We start from the raw sequence: 19,584 nt of genomic DNA on the forward strand, positions 1-19,584 counted from the left end.
AGCTGTTGTTTACCTTGTGCAAGGATATACAACAGAAGAGCTGTTAGGGCTGGTTGCCGACAAGAAACAAGTTCAACACAGCCCTAAAACACTTTGATGGGTTTGAGATTGTTAAAAAGTCTCTGCGCCGGAAAAATAAATTCAGCTGTGATGCTTCACACTTTCAGGATCCTCTGAAGGCGACAAAGGAGAGCCTGTGCTGCCTGTGTTTATGCCAGTCTGACAGAAGCAGCTTTTCCTCTCAGCCACCCACTGTGCAAAGCCTTCTCAAAATAGTTATATTGCACTGCCATACCAACAGCCTGAATAAACACCACATTTCTTCTGTCTGGGGAAGCCCAATAGCTCTTTCCTGGTGCGCACACATTTCTCTCCCAAATAGTTGAAAGGCTTTTCTGTTGTCCACTGCTGCATTTTTCAGAGTGCAGACTGAAAACGTACAGGCACAAAATATGCCCACAGGCTGATTTTCAGAGGCACTAGTCCACTTCTGGAGGTGAGAAGGGATGTGGCAGAAGTTGGGAGGGCAGCCCCCATCCCTGCCACCTTCTTTTTTTTCTTCCTTTTCTCCCTCACAGCCTGCTCCATCACTGAGAGCTTTGGCTGGGCAAGCTTGGGCTGAAAGGTCAGCAACGCAGCTTTATAACTATGAGCTTGCATTTGCAGTGGCATTTACTCTGCTATTGATTTTTGCTAAGGAAAATCTCATTCAGCTAAGGTAGAACTGAATGAGGCACAAAGATCCACTGCTGAATGAAGAAGCTATCGAATACAAACTAGTCAAAAACACAGTAACCACTGACCTTTCTGTTAGCTGCATAAACTAAGGGGTCAAAGTGGCACTTTTAATGAGCAATTTCAGCATGAATGAGAAAAAATTGCGAAATAAATCACTGGAGGGCCACTGCCTGTGTGATCTGACACCTTCCTAGCCAGGGTTTAGGCACAGCCCACGTATTAGAGGATTGCCTCCCTACAGACTGCTCTCGGTTGCCAAAATCCTTATCAAACTGCTTGCTCTGAAATTTCCAGCCAGCTGTAGACAGCCTGAAACACCTGAGCATGGCCTTGCAGGGAAACAAGACGCTTTTATGGTGCAAAGTCATCTGGTTTTTGTGCTTTTGCCAGCAGGGGATGAGCATTGCCCCAGGTTACCAAGCTCAGCTGCGTGTATTTACCTCCCCAGAAGCTAGGTGAGGTGAATCCCACACCAGGTGCTTGTCTCAGACTAAATATAGCTGAGAAAACGTCAGCCAGAGCAGATTACATCTGTAAACACGCAGCTACGGGACATTGTTGTGGCTATTTAAAAATCGCGATGGCCCTGCCCGGGAGAAGTTTCTGGGCTTTCTGAGGTGGAGCAGGGACAGCGTCCAGGACCAGTGGGCAGCAGGAGAAGGGGGCACGTATAATTTCTGGGAAAAAAAAAATACAAAAAATGAACATTTCAGTGGGCGGTGGCAGCAAAGGGTGGGCGGGCCGGGGCGGGCTGTGAGGGAGGGGGAGAAGGGCTAAGATGGCGGCGGGCAGTGGGGCTGAGGGGGTTGTGAGGGGAGGAAGGGGCTTTTTCCCTGTGAGGAGCAGCGGTGTCGCTGCAGTGGGGTTGTTGGACTCCCTTAGAGTTGAGGGGAACCCCTGTGGTGGCGTAAATAAATAAAGGACTGTCTCTGAAAGCACCAGGGTTTCTTGTCCATCGTGTGCCCTGCTGGGGATCTGTCAGAAGTTAAAGGGTCGTGAGGGGTGCTGGCACCCCAAAGGGGTGATGTCCCTGACCTGATAGGGAGCAGGACGGAGCTGTGAAGCAAGCAAACGTTATCGCTTGAAACCCCAGCAGGGTAAGGCAGGCATCGTTTTCTGAGACTGTTGAGGGGAATACCCTGAAATGTTTGGTTTCAGGAAAAAAAGTGGTGGTTTTTTATTATTTTTTATGCTTTTCTTCTGTTTGTTTCTGGAAGCAATGCTCAGTTTCACATTTCTGGTTTTTAAGTTTCCTCTCATAACAAAAAGCCTAAAGGTGTGGTAAGGGGTCCCAAAGGAGGAGTGCTGGTGCTGAGTCTGCTGTGCATGCAGGTGGTTGTGGGGTTATTGAAATCACTGCTGCCTGCCCCGTAAAACGTATCATTACTTGAATGAATCCACTGCTGTGGCCTGCTCAATCTTATTGATAGCTTTATTAACATTTAGAGTATGTTTGTCAGCTGTTGATACTTTACTAAGACCTTTTAAATCTTCAGTGAGTTGGAGTGCTGCGCAGGTGAGTCGCAAATGCCACGCATTCCTCCTCAAAGCGTGTGGTGTTCCTGCCTTTCTAACAGGCACGTTTTCTTCAGAGTTTTCAATACACAGCAGTTTGACAGCTTATGCTGACTTTTTCATAGCTGTCCCTGCTGAAATCCACCTCTGCCAATGCATCTGCACAGGCAGAAGGGGCTCTCAGTGCGTTGCTTGGAGGTGTAGGTGCAGGTACCAGTGCTGGTTCCTTCATTACCTTCATGGGAGCATGGGTTCTGCTGCCTGGAGGCAATGAGATCTGCTACGTTTTGACTTAAAACTCCTCCTATCAACCATTTACCTTTTGTTTTTGGCATAGACTGTGAGCCCATCTTATTCTGCCATACCATGCAGTTCTGAAGCTAGTAGAAATAGTTTACCTCCAAGTAGATTTTGTGGATTTGTGTGTGGATTTCTTTATTGTCCCCTCTCTTGTCCAGGTCAAATGAGTGTGAAATTCTGTTGTCAGGCTTAATTTGAAGCCGTTGGGGTGTCCATATCACTAAATTGAGCTCATGTACTTCAGCACTGTTTGTGTTGCCATAGCACTGGAGTTGTTTGGACCTTCTCTGTTTCTTTAATCCTTGGTCAGATCTCAATCCCTGGCTTGAGATCAGACTTGGTGAAACAATCGAGCTTGGCCTGTACTTTTGGCAGCGTTAGTGCAAATACGTTATTCTACAAGCCTAAACGTGGAAGTGGCTGTTAGAGCTTCCTATATCACATTTATGTACACAGTTGGTCTTAAATCATGCCCCCATCCGACTGTTGGGGAGGGTGGAGGAGGACAGCCACCTCCTCGAAGCCCTTCGTGATAGGGGAACAGCGACAGCCTCATCATGAGGGGCTGAGGCTTTTAGGAAGGGAGCCCTCATTTCCTACGTGCTGCTGTTTCAGGAAAACCATATGGAGTGACTTAAATCACATCTGGGGAAAGTTATTTGCTGCGGGAAATTCTGGAGTGTGTTCTAGCGGTGCTGTCACTGGCAAGTGCCGGGGTGATGGTGATTGTGAAGGATTTTAGTGAAAATGCCTTGGGAACAAAAATCTTTGGATGAAGTTTCTCTTTTTTCACCATTTTTTAGTTTTTAGTCTGCCTGCACTAAGTTGTTCAAGAATTCAAGAAAGCGATTTTCTGATTTCTGATGCAACACTTGTGGCTGTCATAGGAGTTTTCTCTGATTTTGTAGGATGGATTTAGAGGCATGGCAAACACTTCATTTTTATTGCTTGGGGTGAGCAATGTATATTTTTAATTGTAACTCAGCTGAAGGATAGATTGAGATTTTTTTAGGAAAAAAAAAAAAGGCTAGGGACTTGCTGGCTCTTTACTTCTTTTTTTTTATTCCAGTCTCCAGAGTCTGTACTAATACCTGGCTGGTGATGGACTGTCCTACTCAGACACTGAGCTGCTTTCATTTATAGCTGTGTGACAAGTTGATTGCTTTGTTGGTTTGCTTTCCCCAAAAAGAGATGAAAATGACTCTGTTAGCACTTCCCATTGTCTCTATGGATTTCTTAATTTGCTCAAATTATTTCTTTTGTGGAATGAAAGAACATGGTGTGAGGGAAGGATCAGGGTTCACCGTTTGTCTGAATTAAGGCAAGGACTTGTAGAAAAATAACATCTTTATAAGGAAAAATGTGTAAAAGGTGATAATATATAACTGTTTAAGAGGAATTTGACAGAAAGTGGGGAGAAGGTAAATCAGGTACAGCACTTTAGCTGGCAAGGAAACCTTTGCCTAACATAGCCTTTGTTTCCTGTAATGAGAATTAAAAATATAGGGCTCTGTTTGCTCACACTGCATCCTTCCCTGGTTATTTAGCTGGAGTGAGCTGTAGCTTTCAGTGGGGAGAACAGAAGTTGCAGGTGAACAATAGCCACTGACAAAACTTTCAGGGAATTATTTTTTCATGTGGAGAAGCAAAAAACACAGGTATAAGAGGCAACGAACTTGGTATAGGATCTCCTGTATTGTTAAATAGGATTTTACTATACCCCATAGCAATTAATTCTTCAGTGATAGCACTTCCTCATTACACCTTAAAGGCATTTGGAGATGTTGATTACCTGAAAACAATTGCCTAGGAACTGCTATTCCTGTGGGCAATAGGATAAGGTGCATTTCACAAGCACCAGAGCCCTTTTCCTTTCTGTCTGAGCAGCAGTCCCCAGCTGAAATACTTCATCTGTGTTTGCCAGGCAGTTCCTGGGAGGTGCTGTGCGAAGGAGACTGCTCCAAAGGCTGCAGCCCTGGCTCCTGCGCCTCGTGGCTGCTGCACGACGGAGAGGAGACTACAATTCCCATAGTACTTCCACATACTGGCACTCCGCTGACATCAGACGCTGCATGGCTGGGACTGGTTGTAAAGCGAGGAGAGCAAAAATGTAAGCTCGGTGTTTCTTTCGCTTCTGGAGCAGGGGCCTTCGGCAGCGTAGAAATCTTTGCCTGCTGGGGGAAGATTTCACTTGCTGCGGAGGTGCTTGATACCTGAAGAAAACCTGAGGTGACACCGAAGGGCAAGCCACCCGCACTGCTCGTGGCGGTGCTGCTGCAGCTCTGGGACTCCCCAGGTCTCGGGACAGCTGCGTGGAGTCCTCGCTTGATGCCCGGGCTGCCAGTTGGGCTGGGTGGGCCGTCGCCTTGCCCTCTGCTTTCCACTCTTCCTGACGGGTGGAGAGGAGACGCTGGCCATAGCCTGGCAACGGCTTCGTCTGCGTGTAGTAACCAGCTGCGCAGCGCCGGTCCCATGGCAGCGCTGGTAGGAAGGGGAACAAGGTGCAGCGGAGGCACCGGCTGAGCTACACCAGCGGACTCACAAGCCCAGGGATCGGCTGCTGCAGCGTGTACAGCTGGTGCACAGCATCCCAGCGCCTGCACCACGTCCTCGGTGGCCCGTGGCGGGGTTGGGAACGCTGCCACGAGCGGCTTGGGGGGACCGTTCCCACAGGTTTGTCTCCGGGGAGCTTGATTCTCGCAACAGGGAGAGAATTAAGAGGGTTTTGTTGTTCTGTCTGAAGTCGTGCTGGTGTTTTAGGGAGCTGGAAAGCAGCTTTGCAGTGTAGTATTGCTTGGGTTGCTCGGATGCTGCAGTTTAATCGCTTGCTCGCCTGGCAGTGCCCAGCCTTTCAGGAGATCCCACACTACGACTGCCTGGCAAAAACAATTCTCCAAACACAAACATTGTGCAGTGTGGACTGCCTGAGCTTTCTATAGTGGCAGTGAGGGACTTACAAAGTGGGTGGGAAACTTGGGAACGCTTACTGTTGCCCTTTACTCTGAGACACTTAACTTTTCAAGCAGGTAATAGTTTTCCTTTAATTCCTGTTAACAGTTTAAAGCTGTTAAATGGCCTTGGGATGTTATTTGCTGAAGTCTGCAGGCTTGAAGACTGTTTACTACTTGAATTTTACAGACAGAAGATGTGGCCAAGAGGGAAAAGCAGCTTTATATCTAATCACAGCAGTCTAATGAAATTAGGAGACAAATCTCTCTATAATGATATATAGTGTTTACAGTTCCTTGTACTGCTGACCTTAAAAATTCAATTTGGCCACATATGCTGGTTTGTAACTTCAGAAAGTTTATTTTGATACATGAACTAATTGACAACTTGAGCATTTTATATGTCTGTTTAAAAATAACTCTTAAAAAATACCTTTGCAAAGGCATTTTCAGTTAATGGAGTTTAAATTGTAGTGGACAGTCCACCTGTCCAAATGAATCTGGAAAAATATTTCCTAACTTCATTAGGAATTTTGTATTCCTAAACAAAGAGGTTTACTGGGAGCATGTCAGTACCAACAGTGCAGTTCTGCAGAAGCATGTCTGGAAGGATATCATCTGCATATTGCTTTTATTTTTAATGTGCTTAAACCACCTTTGGGTTAGTTAGCTGTGACGTGAGGAGTTCAGAAGCCAGTGCCTGCCTGTGTAGCAGTGCCTTGTGTTTCCCTGCTCCACCAGGAGGTGATGGCTGTGACACGTGGTAAAAACTGAGCTGAAGGGGAATAAATAGAGGTAGCTGCTGTTAAGTTCCTTTATATTTCCATGAAGCCTACAGTGGGCTTAATATTTTATTAATTAAAATACTTAAGCATATTTGTCAAATATTTTGAGTATCATACCCTGCTCACTAATAAAGGTGTTAGAGTAAACTCTCACTACTTCTGTAAAACTTTCCCTTCTCAGTCCCGAATCTGACCTTCTGGCTAAGGACATCCCACAGCTGAGTTGTGCCTGCTGCTCTTACAACTGGCAACTTCATGTCAGGGCTTTGTAAGGAGTGGGTTTTCTTTTTTAATTGGGGATTGGTGTGGTAAGACTTTATAAACAAAAACATCCTCTGAATGTCACTGCCTGCAGACGGACTTGGAAATTAGTAGGGCTCTGCTCTTTGAGGTACTCGGGGTTTTGGAGCACTGTTAGAGTTTGTAGATCATTAAAAACAACGCTGGTAACTTTTGTTTGTTTAAATAAATTGCAGATCAGGACTTCGTTTCTTAGCTACCAACTGGCAAAGTAATTCCTTATTTTTTAAAAATTAATAAAGCAAAAATTGCAGCAAGTGGAGAGGTTACAAATCTGACTTTCTGAAATTGAAAACTTCGGGAAGGTTGAAGTTACAGCGCTTGCACCTACGCAGCCCCACTTCCTGTGGATAAATCTGTATTGTGTGGCTTCCCAGGTGCTTCATTGGCTTCATTTCTTGCCATTGACAATCTTAAGTGTTTATTTTCATTTGTAGAAATGTTCTGCGTGTTCATTTTTATTTTCTATTTATTTTTTTTGGCCAAGGAAGAAGCACCTCACAGAGGTGGTGGCATACTATTCCAGGGATGATCTTTTCATAAAGTTGCAGTTAAGGAGCAGATGGGAGATCCATCCTGCAGCAGAATTTCAGTCTTGTGGCTTTGTAAAGCAGACAGGCCTAAACATTAAAAAGTCCAAACCTGGTGTGTCAAAAGAAATGAGGGTCTTCAGACTTAGCACTTTACCCTTGGAATCTGATTTCTACAACCTGTAAAGGCTCAGGTAGGGGAAGTGGAAGCTTTTATGCCCTCTTTATGATCTACTTACAATATTAAAGTGATGTTTCAAATTCTTTTCCCCTCTATGGTTTGTTTTAGATGTAGCCCTGATGCTGATACTCTTCCATGCTGACATCAACATGGGTGCATGTGCACGAAGCCTCTCTAGGAGGGTGATGTGAATCCTTTAGAAGATGCTGCTAGTTGTATTATTTTTGAAAAGCAGGCCTTCAGGTTGGCAGAGCTCACGTTTATCATCGAGGAGGAGCTCAAAGTTAAGCTTCACCCTCAAAGTTTGTTCAATCAGCACAAGAAGGCTGTCGAAGCGTGTGTCGAGACGTGTATATAATTATAGCGGGGATCACGTTATCCTTGTCTTCACCAAGGTTCAGGGCACGTGGGGGCAGAAGCTCAGAAACCAGACTGTCTGCATATATCTTGAGAGGTCTCACTATTTACTGGGCTCACTATTTACCAGGCTCATTTGAAGTTTCTGGTGTTAACTTTAAGAAGTGCTGGTGGACATTACACTGGCATAAAGGGCTGGGGGACTGTTCTTTCAGGTTTCTGAAGGTTATGTATTTGGGGAACCCGTCCTTCCTCTGGTAAGCTTTGAACCATCAATTAAATGCTCTGAAATTGTGGGAGAGGTGGTGAGGTGTCTTGGCAATAATGGATTTCTGTAAATGCTACAGAATTCGACAGGTTTACACAGAAGAGAGCGTCCTCGTACAGAGAAAGGCTTCTGAGTAACTTCAATCATCCGTTGTGGCCTGCTGATGCAGCCCCATTACCATGAGCTCTGTGCTGGTGGCCCTGAGGAAGAGAATTGGGGAGGTCACAAGGCTGCAGTAGGGGCGATGCTGCTCCTACAGGGGTCTTGGGGCAGGGCACAAACGTGGAGGAAGGAAGCCAGTCTTTGAAAGAAGGAAGCCAGTCTTTGGTGTTCTCTGCTGATGGAAGAGTGGTTTCCTGCAGGTGCTGGGCTTGTCGTCGTTCATCTTTTTCACTCATAGTTCTTGAACAGTGTCAGAAGAAAAAAGGAAAAGTTAAAGTTAAAAAGTTTAAATAAAAAAAAAAGTTTAGTGTTAGGTCAGAGGTTGGACTGGGTGATCTTGGAGGTCTCTTCCAACCTAGACAATTTTGTGAGGATGTATTGGCTGGGGCACAGATTGCACTCTTACTTCTCTTTTGGACAGCTGTATGAATTTAAAACTTGGGTGTTCCAAGCCAAGCCTGTGGAAATCCCACTTCTAAAGCTGCACGTAGTTGCAGTGTGTCACAGAGGAGAACGATTCGGCTAATCACTGCAGGTTTCATTAGGTCTGCTTTGGCAGGGGAACAGCTAATAAATAACAAGTAGTTAAAAGCTTTGTAAAGGTTAGCAGCTTAAATGTACTGACCATCACTGGTGGTGTAAAGAGACTGCTCATCACCTCTCCTGAAAGGAAGATGTGCAGGAAAGGCAGCACCAGGAGCAGCTGTGTGCACCTGAATCCCTTCAGTCTCCTATCATAGCTTAAACACAGGGGGCCTGATACCCTGCGTTGTAGGGTCATGGAGCTTTTTTCAGGAGTTCAGAGGACATCAGTGCATCAAACGTGCACTGAAGGCCACTTGGTGCAAGAGCTACAAGCTCAGTGCTTCCTAGAAGCATCGAGGTGCCTACAGGATGCTTCCCAGCACTGTTCTGCTGCTGGTTGCGGACTTTGCTGTCTGTCTGAGCATGTTTCTCTGCTAAAAGGTGATGGAAATGCTGTAGGAATCCCCAAAAAGCTGACTATCGAGAACTGGTTAAGTAATTCATCCAGCTCTTTGCCTGTTTCCAGCAGCCAAACGAGCTAAATGGAGACAAAAAGCACCACTTCTTGCTTCCACCAACTAATTCCTTGTGTCAAAAAAGATGAGACCTTGAGCCTCGTGCAGTTTAAATGTGGGCTCTGCTCTGCTGCATCCCATAACACGGGCAGCTGATGCTCACATACAGCTGCAGGCGTGTCAGTAAGCAGCAGCAGCTTGACAATCTGCTTCCCAAAAGGGAAGCATGGAAGGGTAGACGCTTAACATGTGTGAATGCAAGTGCTGCTCGCCTCGTCTGGGCCTCCATGTGACCCGTGGTCAGCAGCTCCTGGCTGCCGAGCTTATTTTGTCATACGAGGTCTCAGCAAGAAAGGGACATTGTCATCGTTCTGTCAGCATCTCAGACTTAAATGATCGTGGAGGAGCTGTGGGCATGGAAAGATGGTGGAAGGAGCAGTGAGGGGCGGCTAGAAAAGAGTTTTATGCATAACAAGAAATACATTGACCTGGTAATGGTTGTTCTTTTTTATATTTTTTAATAGGCTAAATCTGTCCGTAAGAATCTAAATTTCTGCTTGCCTGGCAATGCTGCATACGGCAGAGAAGAGAACTGGCATTCTGCTACCAAGGACATGGTCAAGCCAAGTGCCACAGTTGGTCCTTACAAGTCACAGGTGGGTCCAAAGACGAAGATTGCTTAAGGAAACAGAAATAAATACTTCTATAATATGTTGGTTTTTTCTAACTACGTGTATTGAATAACCGCATACAAAAAAAATAAAACTCCTCCAACACAGAAAATGAAGAGAGTGCTCCGTTACAGCCAGAGCAGATCTCACTGCGTGTCAGTGCAGGAGATTAATCCTCTGCTCATGGCAGTCAGCAGTTCCTCATCCAGCTGGGCTTTGACAGGAGACATTCAAGGGCATTTGTGAGACTCACCACAAAGTCTTCCGAAGAACAATTACTGGAAATTACTCTGGATAAAAGTTCTTTGACCGTAAGAAGTGAACATGCTTAAATGTCAGTGCTTAAAACAAACAAACAATTCCACAGTAGCCCTTGAGTGTGCTTAATGGTAATGGGGCTATAGGACCCCTGTATTGAGCAAGCATCTCAGTGCTGTGCTCTCTGTAGGATTTTGACCCAGCTGTCAAAGGAAGCAAGTCTTTCAGAGCTCTCTTATTCTCAGAAAAAGTTTCCAATGCTTTGCTGGGAAGGAGCGTTCCCTTTTGTCCTACTAAGCCCGTAGGAAATTGAGATTTAGAAGGAAGTCTCCAGTAACCTGCCATCGTTGTTTTTTTTGTCCCTAATATCATGAGATCTGAATAACAGACCTATTTTCTCCCCTGTTTGTAGTTTTTATGTATCCCTGTCACCTGTTTGCATCCCTGCTGTTTAGTTTGAGGTATCACAAGAAGGCAACTTGTAGAATTCTGATTTTTCACTAGTTTCAGAGAGTTACTAGCAGTGCCTCCCGAATGACTAAATGGTTTGTGTGCTGTAGGTAAGAGTTCTTAGAGTTCTTAGTCACAAACACAAACAAAACCCACAATACTTTATCATATGTTTGGTTTCTCTTGCCAGGAAAAACAAGAAATAAACACTAAATGCTTATCCTGCCAAGAAATCAAAGAAGAATACACTCGATATAGAAGCAGTAATGCTGTTGTGGTGCTGTCACTTACTGGCATCACAGATAAAGTTTGACAGCTGGTCACAAAATGCATCTGCGAGCAGTGCTCTGCAGTGGGCCAGTCCTGCAGCTTTAGGATCCATGGCTGTAAAAGGACTTTTTCCTGATTTAGCTCAAATGTTTTTCTGGTAAATGCTTGAGTTTGCTTACTCCTCAGTTGTGATGAGCTTCCTGGAAGCTAAAAGCCCTCTGTGTGCATCTGAAGATACAATATTAGATGTCTCAAAAACAAAACAGTGTGCCCAGTTATGTTTGCAGAGAGAGCTTAGCATATGCACGCTTCCATTTTCCAGGAACAAACTGAAGCTCTGTCTTGTTATGCTTTGGAAAAAAAAAAAATCCCCTGAGATAGTCTGTGTAGGTTTTAGATAGGGCAAGTCCCTTGTTGTTGTTTTGAGAGGTAGTTGAGTGGGAGCAGAGGTTTTCCCATGCTTTGCAGAGTGGGAAGAATAAAGTAAGAACCAGACTGCAGGAGTTGCCACTTGGTTTTGTTGGAGACAGCATTTTGTTCATTGATTTACTTCATACATTTTTTTTTAAGGTTGAAATTTGGAGTGGAAGACATTTGTGCTTCTGCAGACAGCCCTTTGATTGCAAGGCCTGTTAGGGAGATTATCACTGTCTGAACCTCAGCAGAGAAGCTTGAAAATAAAACAATCAGGCAGCACGTTTTTTCCTCTTTATTTTTCACTCTAACTTGCGACTAGTTTGTACGTAAAGCCCAGGTGAGATTTCCCAGTTAGTTTGGAATTTTGTTGAACCAGATCAAAGGAGACTTCAGCGTTTTGCAAGTGCAGACTGATGGGGATGTGTGTGGGGTACGTGAAATGCCTCCTCTGCTGAGCTGTAGTCACATTGTCCTGCACAACTCCCATTAACAATGACTAATGGCTCTGAAAATAAAAGATACATCCAATAGTTACAGGTCCTATTTTTAACCTATGCAAAAGTATTTTTATACTTTAGCCAAGGAGTGTGATTTATCTCCATGCTTTGATTCCGAGGGGACTAAACAAGAGGCCATTGGGTCTCTGGGAGATGAAATATGTCTTGTATGGGATGTGAATGGAACAGTACAGAAAGTGTCCACTCTACAGGATGATACTACCTCTAAAATAACCTGTTATTTAATAGGGGTTTGTTTGGGTGTGTGAGGCAAGGTTGTAGCAACTGATAAGCCCTCACTTTAAGCTTTTTTCCATTCAAGTGCGCTGCAGTGTCAAAGGGCTGCTCAGTCCTGCTCCCAGTAGGAGCAGGCTTTGCCAGGTAACTCTGCGTTTTCAGACTTAGAGTCAGGAAGAGAGCCTTCTGAGGCTCTGGCAGCTTTCACTAAATCAAATTCTGGCTGAAGAGTTGTAGTAAGCAAGGTTTCACTGGTCTACTATTGAAAAATAGTCACATAAAGAGAGAAAAAATAATTTAACTTGGTATTTTCTCTTTTAAACAGATGAGGCATGAGGTAGTGATTGATACTGAGTTTATTTTTATATTATTAATTTAAACTGACTTTTAAAAAGCCTGTCAGTGACTCTAGAGAGACTTAAAACACAGTTTCACATTCAGACAATGTGAATTTCTCTAAAGCTCTTTGTTTCATTTTGGCTTGTTGAGAGCTTTAGAGCTATTTCTCCCATAGCAAGTGCCAGTCTCGCAGAGCTGGCAATTTTGGCCACGTAACTATGACTTTAGTGACAGTGCAGTTTTTAATCTTAAAGCCATAAAATGAGATTTTAGTAAATCTGTTGAAATGTTTTGAAATACGAGGACCCACCCGTCGTCATTGCACTGTTTCTTCCTTTCATATTCTGGTTTTAACACTTTTCAGGATTTTAAGTACATAGGTGAGATTTCTCTACAGTTATTCAAAAAGGATTTAGCAAACAGTTTGTTTTGTGTGATCTAAGGCTAGTTTGACCATGCTGATGAAAGGTGTTTTTCTGTTTTTTAAAGCTTCCCTGCCAAAAAAAAAAAAAGTTAAATCTGTCTTTCTGTACTTTCTATAGTTGCATTTGAAATGGAGGAGGTGAAGTGTATCTTATCCTCAGTCTTAAAAGAGCTCTTGCTCTCCATCCTCTGCAGCCAGGTAGCCAGAGTTCAGCATGGCTTTTAAGTGCTAGGATTTCAGATGAAGCTTTCGGCTGTGGTGCCTCTCGAATTCTTCCTGCTGACAGGTTGTACACAGAGGGGCTGAAGGTGGTGAGAGATTAGTGTAAGGAAGGGATTCCTTTTATGCAGCAGGTTTTTTTTTTTTTTTTTTTTTTTTTTTTTCAGTCTACCTACTGACCGTTCACTTACCAAGAACACGGATTTCTGAGATGGTTTCAGGAAGGTGGGTTGAGTTACAGAAACTGAAAGGTGGCATCTTGAATGAAACGCATCTTGAAATAGGAAATCCCCTTGATAGATTTTTTTTAAGCTGAGATGTTGGTGTTTTTCTTTGCTTGAAAAATCACCACTTACTAAGAAATACTTCTAGAAATGGTTGGGGAAAAGAGGCAGCTAAATGTTCTCCTTGGTTTACACCTTTCCCTCTCTCCTGTGGCCTCTTGCAGCTTCTGCTACAGCTGGCTGCTTCTGCTGGTGTTGGTTTGAGACTCCCAAACCTCACTTGCAGAAGAGGAGTTGGTACCCTGTCTTGACTGGGGAGCTTTACTTAGGAGAACTGAAGGGACCTAGTTCAGTACAACATTATATATGAATTTATATTTTTTTCAGGAAAGCTTGAGGTTTTATTCCAGGACCAGTACTCGAAGAGAGGTTACTTTTCTTAACCCCACTTTTCTCTGTGAGGTTTACCGATGTCCTTCCCTGCTTACATGGGGCTCTCTGTAGGAATATTTCAGTTCTCAGGGTGTATAGCAGGGGTAACTGCTGTACTGTTTTCCCAGAAGGGATGTGGATGCCTGTGACATGTGCATTTCCAGTCATATAGGCTAGAAGACTCTGAGCTTGTCAACTTGACACTCAAAAACCTACAGTGTGAAATCTGTAGAGAATTCCTGTTATTGTACAGTAAATAATCTTTATTTCTTACTTTCTTATTTTTAGGAGATGCATAATCTTGTCAGATTTGGACTACCTTAAGGCAGGGAAAGGAAGAAGTTTTAGACAGTATCCTCTTATAATACTTACGTTTCATTTTCCTGACAAATTATTTAGCTCCTCGTATAAAAGACAAGTTTAACTTTGCCCTTACTGCTCACTGGCGTAAACATCTAATGTTAACAATTTTTCCCTTTTCAACATAGGTAAATAGCAAGAAACAAAAAATGGACACTCAAATATTTTCCCCATTACTAGGGGCAATTACTAGCACGCCACCTTCGTTGGAATCTTCCCAGCTGTATAGCGACTGGTCAGCATGTGGAGAAGACAACAGCACAAAAACATCTTTGCAAGACTGCACAAAAAAACGGTATGAACCTTCTTGGCATAATCTTACAATGGTGTTCTGCAACACTGAAATTGTTCCTGAGCAGCACGAGTGGGATTCTGGGTTGGTTTAAGAAGAGGTTATGGGATAACCTTGCCCATTGTGGCCTTTCAGTACTTGAAGGGGGCTTAAAAAAAAAAGATGGAGAGCAACTTTTTATGTGGAAGTTGCTGCTAGCACAAGAGGGAATGGTTTTGTACTAGAAGAGGGGAGATTTAGATTAGAGGTTAGGAGGAAATTCTTCACTCAGAAGGCGGTGAGGCCCTGGAACAGGCTGCCCAAAGAAGCTGTGGGTGCCCCATCCCTGGAGGTGTTTAAGGCCAGGCTGGATGTGGCTTTGGGCATCCTGGTCTAGTGGACAGGCACCCCTGCCTGTGGGACAGGGCAGTCTTTAAGGCCCCTTAAAGGCCCAGCCCAAGCCATTCTGTGATTCTGTCTTCATTAGACCCTCAGATTACTGTGTAGTAGTTGGTGTAGAGCTTGTGAGAAAAGATGAGGGAGTCTGTGTACATGCATGTATGTAAAAACTTAAAATTTTTGGTAAGGATAGTACAACTTCATTGCTAGGGAATGAAATGGGAAACTGCCATGAGAACTCCTTTAAAAACAAACACAAAAACCCTCTCCTTCCTTGCCCCATCACTCAGTGCTGCAGCTCATAACGATCCTGCCTGGTGGTGCAGTGTCATGGAACATGAGCAGTACGGAGGGTGCTGGACACAGATCGGATGTCAGTGGTACCCATTTGCTTCTGAAAGCAGAAATACGTGCAGCACTGCTCTTGTCGCAGCCTACTGTCTTCATGTGCCCTTGACTAATGCACTCAGGTTTTCATTTTATAATACATTAAAAAATGTGTTTCGAATGCTGGCGGAATGCAAAGCCCTTTTTGGCTTGCATCATGCAATAACTTGAACCATGTATTAAGAATAAATAAGTGAACTTTCAAGTCAGCTAAAATTAGCTGGTTTACTACACAATTTCCTTTTCTTGATGGAAAAGATTAATGTTCTCTTCTGAGGTTAAAAGCCTTGTTTTCCCCCTAATTAAAACAGACAGCTTTAAAATGCTCTCAGAGAGGGGAGGATCGCTGAGTTCTCTGTAAATTACAACAGGCTTCCTGATTTGCACTTCTCTTGGGTTCTCAACCTTAAGACCAAAGCTATTTTATCGTTATAGCCCTCCCTTGGATGTCTTATGGAGTCCTCTATGGTAGATCTCTGAAAAGATCACCATAATTCTTTAGCATTTGACACATACATCACTTTGAAACTTATCAAGGAAAAAAGGCAAAACCAGAAACAATTTTATTCCTCTGGAGAAATTCACTCTGAGTCTTGAGTATTGCAGGCACTTGTGATCCATCTGGTCTTAGTAACGCAGTAAAATTATTAAAGGGACAGAACGAAGCTGGGCAAATCTACCATGTCCACTGACTACTCCATGTCAGTAGAGAGTAAGTAAAACTGCTTTTTGGTCGTGATAAGTCAGGTGGGTAGACAGAAAATCATGACTTCTGTAAAATCATGAGTTATATGAGGATTGTGAGGAGTAGGGAATGAGTTCATAGTATACAAACTAGGGTGGCTACTGTGGTTTTATTGTATCCTACAATTAAAATTGGAATGTTGATCCATTTCAAAAGTTGAAATAATTTAAACAGTGAATTGATATTAGGCTTCTCACTCCTTTTTTCTTAATAACACGTGCTGGCAGTATAGTACTGCCTTATTTTGGGGATTTGTTGGTGCAGACTGACTAGCTTTTGACACTTGCTACCAGTGCTGCTGTCGGTGCTAGTGTTTCTAGTATCAATCTTGCTGTATTTAGAGTCACAGAACGTCCTGAGTTGGGTTTCTATAAGCGAAGGGATAGTTGAACACTTGGTGTTGTCACAAACACTTAACAAAATTCTGAGTTTTCCAGCATGGGATTACAAAGTGGTTCAATAGGTCTTAAAAATAAAATTTCATTTAAAAAGTGATTAAGATTAAAACAGTGGATCTTTGATATCAAAATTGAATAAATCAGAACCCTCAAGATTTTGAGAATGATGATTGTATTCACCCAACAAAGCGAACAGTCAAGATTTGAAGAAATGTTGTGTTCAATGAAATAGTTGCATTGATTGGGAAGAGATCTTTTGGTGCTCCTGTCTCTTCATGTAACAGCTAGAGAAATCTCCAGTGAGGCAAGAACTTAAGAATTAGGAAACAACAAAGGAGCTTGGTTCTTTTGCTTGTTTTAGGCTATAGAATTCACAAATGCAGGAAGAGATTTCTGTATATTGCTGCTGAGAATACATTAAATTCAGAACACTTAAGAGATGCTGCTAATGCAAGTTAAAGATCAAAATTAATATTTTACCTTTTCTTTTACATGTTTTGTGTAGGAGAAAGACGTACTTATGTAGACACTATTTTTTTTCAGGGCACAAGTAAATCTTCCTTATTCTGGCAGTGGCCCTGATATGTTTGGGCTCGTGTCAAGCATTTTAGAAGAGCCAAACAAGGCAGAACCAGTTACAGATTGGTAAGTTTATTCTGAAAATTCTTATGTTGCATATCACTCTTGCATTCTTTTATCATCCATACACATTTTGAATGATTTCATAGAATTTAGAGGTAAGGGTCTTATAAATGTCCTTAGATGTGAAAGCTTTTTTTTTTTAACAAGCGGTCAAGGTAAACTGTTAGAAATGAAAAATTTGTAGTCTCATCTCAAAGCATTTGGAGGAAAAACTTTATTTAGTCAAGTACCTATTATTTTAAAATGGAGTCAAATCTAAAATGTTGAATCTAAAACCTCCAGTGATGAATATATATATATATTCAATTATAAACATCAAAGAACAATGTTGGCAGTCAGATCTCTTATTGAACTACAGCAGGAACTTCCCTGCCCTGAAATTTTGTAGGAGAGCTGTGTGTGACTAGAATGTAACAGGGGGACTGTGTTAGGGGCAGAAACCAACCCTGAGATGTGAACTATTGCACTGTATAAAAAAGTGTTCAATTATTGCTGGAATTTTGTTTAATTTCGTTACAGGAATTCTCTTTCAAGATTGTTCCCACCAATGTGGGAACCTGATCTTGGGAACAATGGTGAATTCTCAGGGCTTTCATCTAAGCACTCTGGAGAAAACAAGGATCTTTCAAACCTGATGTGCACACAGAACTACTACCAAGAGCAGCTGCAGAAGTCGCGTGATGTGGAGATGCTGCACAGAGGGTTAGAAGACCTTCATCTCCTAGAGTCTTGGCTTTCTCCATCTGGCCCTTGCACTCAGCCTGATAACATGCTGAAGAACAGTTATCCTGACAACTCCTCTTTCCAGAACAATAATTCAATTCACCAAGAAGGGTATTCATTTCCCAGTGCCGACTATAATCAGCACTTGTGCAGTTACAACCACACGAGGTTAAATGGGGATTGTGAAAAAATCAGTCCCCGTTTTAATTTTTCTTCTAGAAACAGACTTAAAGACGATGCTAGCATTCAGAAAGAGTATTGGAAAATCGAAAGAACAAGGAGCAACATCACGAATAATGACACACATGAACAAACTAAATATTCCTCTGATCTTTCCAACCAGCCTGTTGATGACTCCTGGGATAAAGTGTCCCAGGACAGCCACTTCTTTTCTAAAAGATATGAGAACTTTACAGCTGCTCATAAATCACAGTCATCTGTTCACCCATCACTATATTTTTTCAATCAACCATCTAAAGAAAATTTTTCTGGAGTGACAAACAGAAAACCACAGGAAAGCCACATGCAAAATGGTCATCAGAGCTTTACTTTGGGGGATGCTTTTAATAATAATGAATCTAAGATCCATGCTAGTCCTAAAGAGTGCTCTCATAAAACTTCGGAGTATGATTTGTCTGTCATAAATATGCAAAATGGGAGTTATTCGTCATACCACACGTGGCTGGATGGAAAAACTGCAGGTCCAACAGCTGCATCGGATGTTATGTATGGAAAGCAGCTGGTAACGAGCCCCCAGTCATCTTCTGGGGTTTCAACCATGTCTGGTGGTTCTCCCACCCATCACTCTGTAACACACTCCTCCTACTTCTCACAGCTCTCCCCCGTCCTCCCTTCAAGGAAGGATGGAAGGTTACACCCTTCAAATGGTGTTTCTAATAATTTGGGACTTTCTAATTTCATCTCAGAAAACCAGAAGCAATTGAAACCCTTTGGACGCTTGCAGCACGAGTCCTTGACCAGTAAGGAGTGGCAGCACCGCAAATTCCCCACGAGTTTTTCATCCAGCTGGTTAACACAGCCCAATTCTGTGAGCGAAGACCCCGAGCTATTCCACAGATTGCAAAAAAAGCAAACGCAAGAAAACGGTAATAAAGATGATAGAAGAGGCAGAAGGAACTGGGTTCCCCATTTTGGATATGCAACCCCAAACCGCCCACAGTTCAGCGTGTTCCAAAAAAAGCCTGAACAGAATGGTGGTGGCATGTCAGATCTCATCAGTCCTCCTTTTCTCCCCTCCTTCCCATTGATGGCTGATTTTAAGCAAAATCCTGGCTTCCCTCCGTTTAATCACCACCTGTTTTCATCAGCAAATAACTTCAACTTCCCCCCTTCGCCCTTTCCGTTCTCAGAACTTGTTGATCTTCTTCATTATGACGATTTTAACCGCTTGAACCCTTTCATCAGTGATCTGTTTTGTGGGGAAATAACCGCGCCGTACTTTGCCTTTCCGACACCGTTTAACAAGTACAGGCCGCCAAGAAATCGCAGCGGACCCGCTAATGAGCTTCATACCCACCTGGAGGAGTGTTACGAGCAGTGGAGAGCTCTGGAGAAGGAGAGAAAGAAGGTAAACCATAAATAAATAGCTTTCTGTCAAAGCTGGTGATGGGATCAAACAATCAACAGAGAGCAGATGCTCTGGCACTTCTGCGGAGCAGAGGGTTCTGTTGTCACACTGTTAGATTTAAATACTTCAGGTGCCATCTGAAACATTTATTTTCCCTTTCCACTCAGACAGGGCTGCTGACACGACATTTTTCTCCATTAACCTGCAATATTTACTACAGCAAACATAAGTGTCACTGGCCAAAGCACTGAATTATCTTTAGCATGGATGCTGGTTTTTAGTTTTATGGTCAATAAGAGATCACCAGCTGCTTGTTACTCATTCAGTACGCTTTTGTTATGATTCTGGAGCCACCGACCATATGTGATGATAAATAGGGCCAGTGCAAGCACAGGTGATTCTTGTAGACTGGTGTTTTATGCACCTCTGTAGTGTGAAAGTTTATATTATGTTCAGGAATTGTTTTTCTTGTCCCACCCTATTTCTCCCCAGCTAGATCTTTAAATGAT

General features: G+C 43.1%; 1 protein-coding gene across 7 annotated transcripts in view; it reads left to right on the forward strand.

The window, feature by feature from the left end:
• The first annotated feature begins 513 nt into the window (after positions 1–513).
• Positions 514–19,584, forward strand: part of LOC311431363 (uncharacterized protein) — a 30,058-nt gene continuing 10,987 nt past the window's right edge. Inside the window, exons 1-6 of one of the 7 annotated variants that reach the window (XM_084508801.1) lie at positions 514–1,406; positions 4,482–4,663; positions 9,649–9,780; positions 14,051–14,217; positions 16,666–16,767; positions 17,284–19,075. In XM_084508801.1, coding sequence (XP_084364927.1) covers positions 9,739–9,780; positions 14,051–14,217; positions 16,666–16,767; positions 17,284–19,075 — 2,103 coding nt within the window. In that variant the 5' untranslated portion in view covers positions 514–1,406; positions 4,482–4,663; positions 9,649–9,738. The other 6 variants (XM_084508795.1, XM_084508796.1, XM_084508798.1 and 3 more) reach the window with 6 other exon arrangements.

The sequence above is a fragment of the Aythya ferina genome (assembly GCF_964211825.1).
Source record: "Aythya ferina genome assembly, chromosome: 2".
Classification (NCBI taxonomy): domain Eukaryota; kingdom Metazoa; phylum Chordata; class Aves; order Anseriformes; family Anatidae; genus Aythya; species Aythya ferina.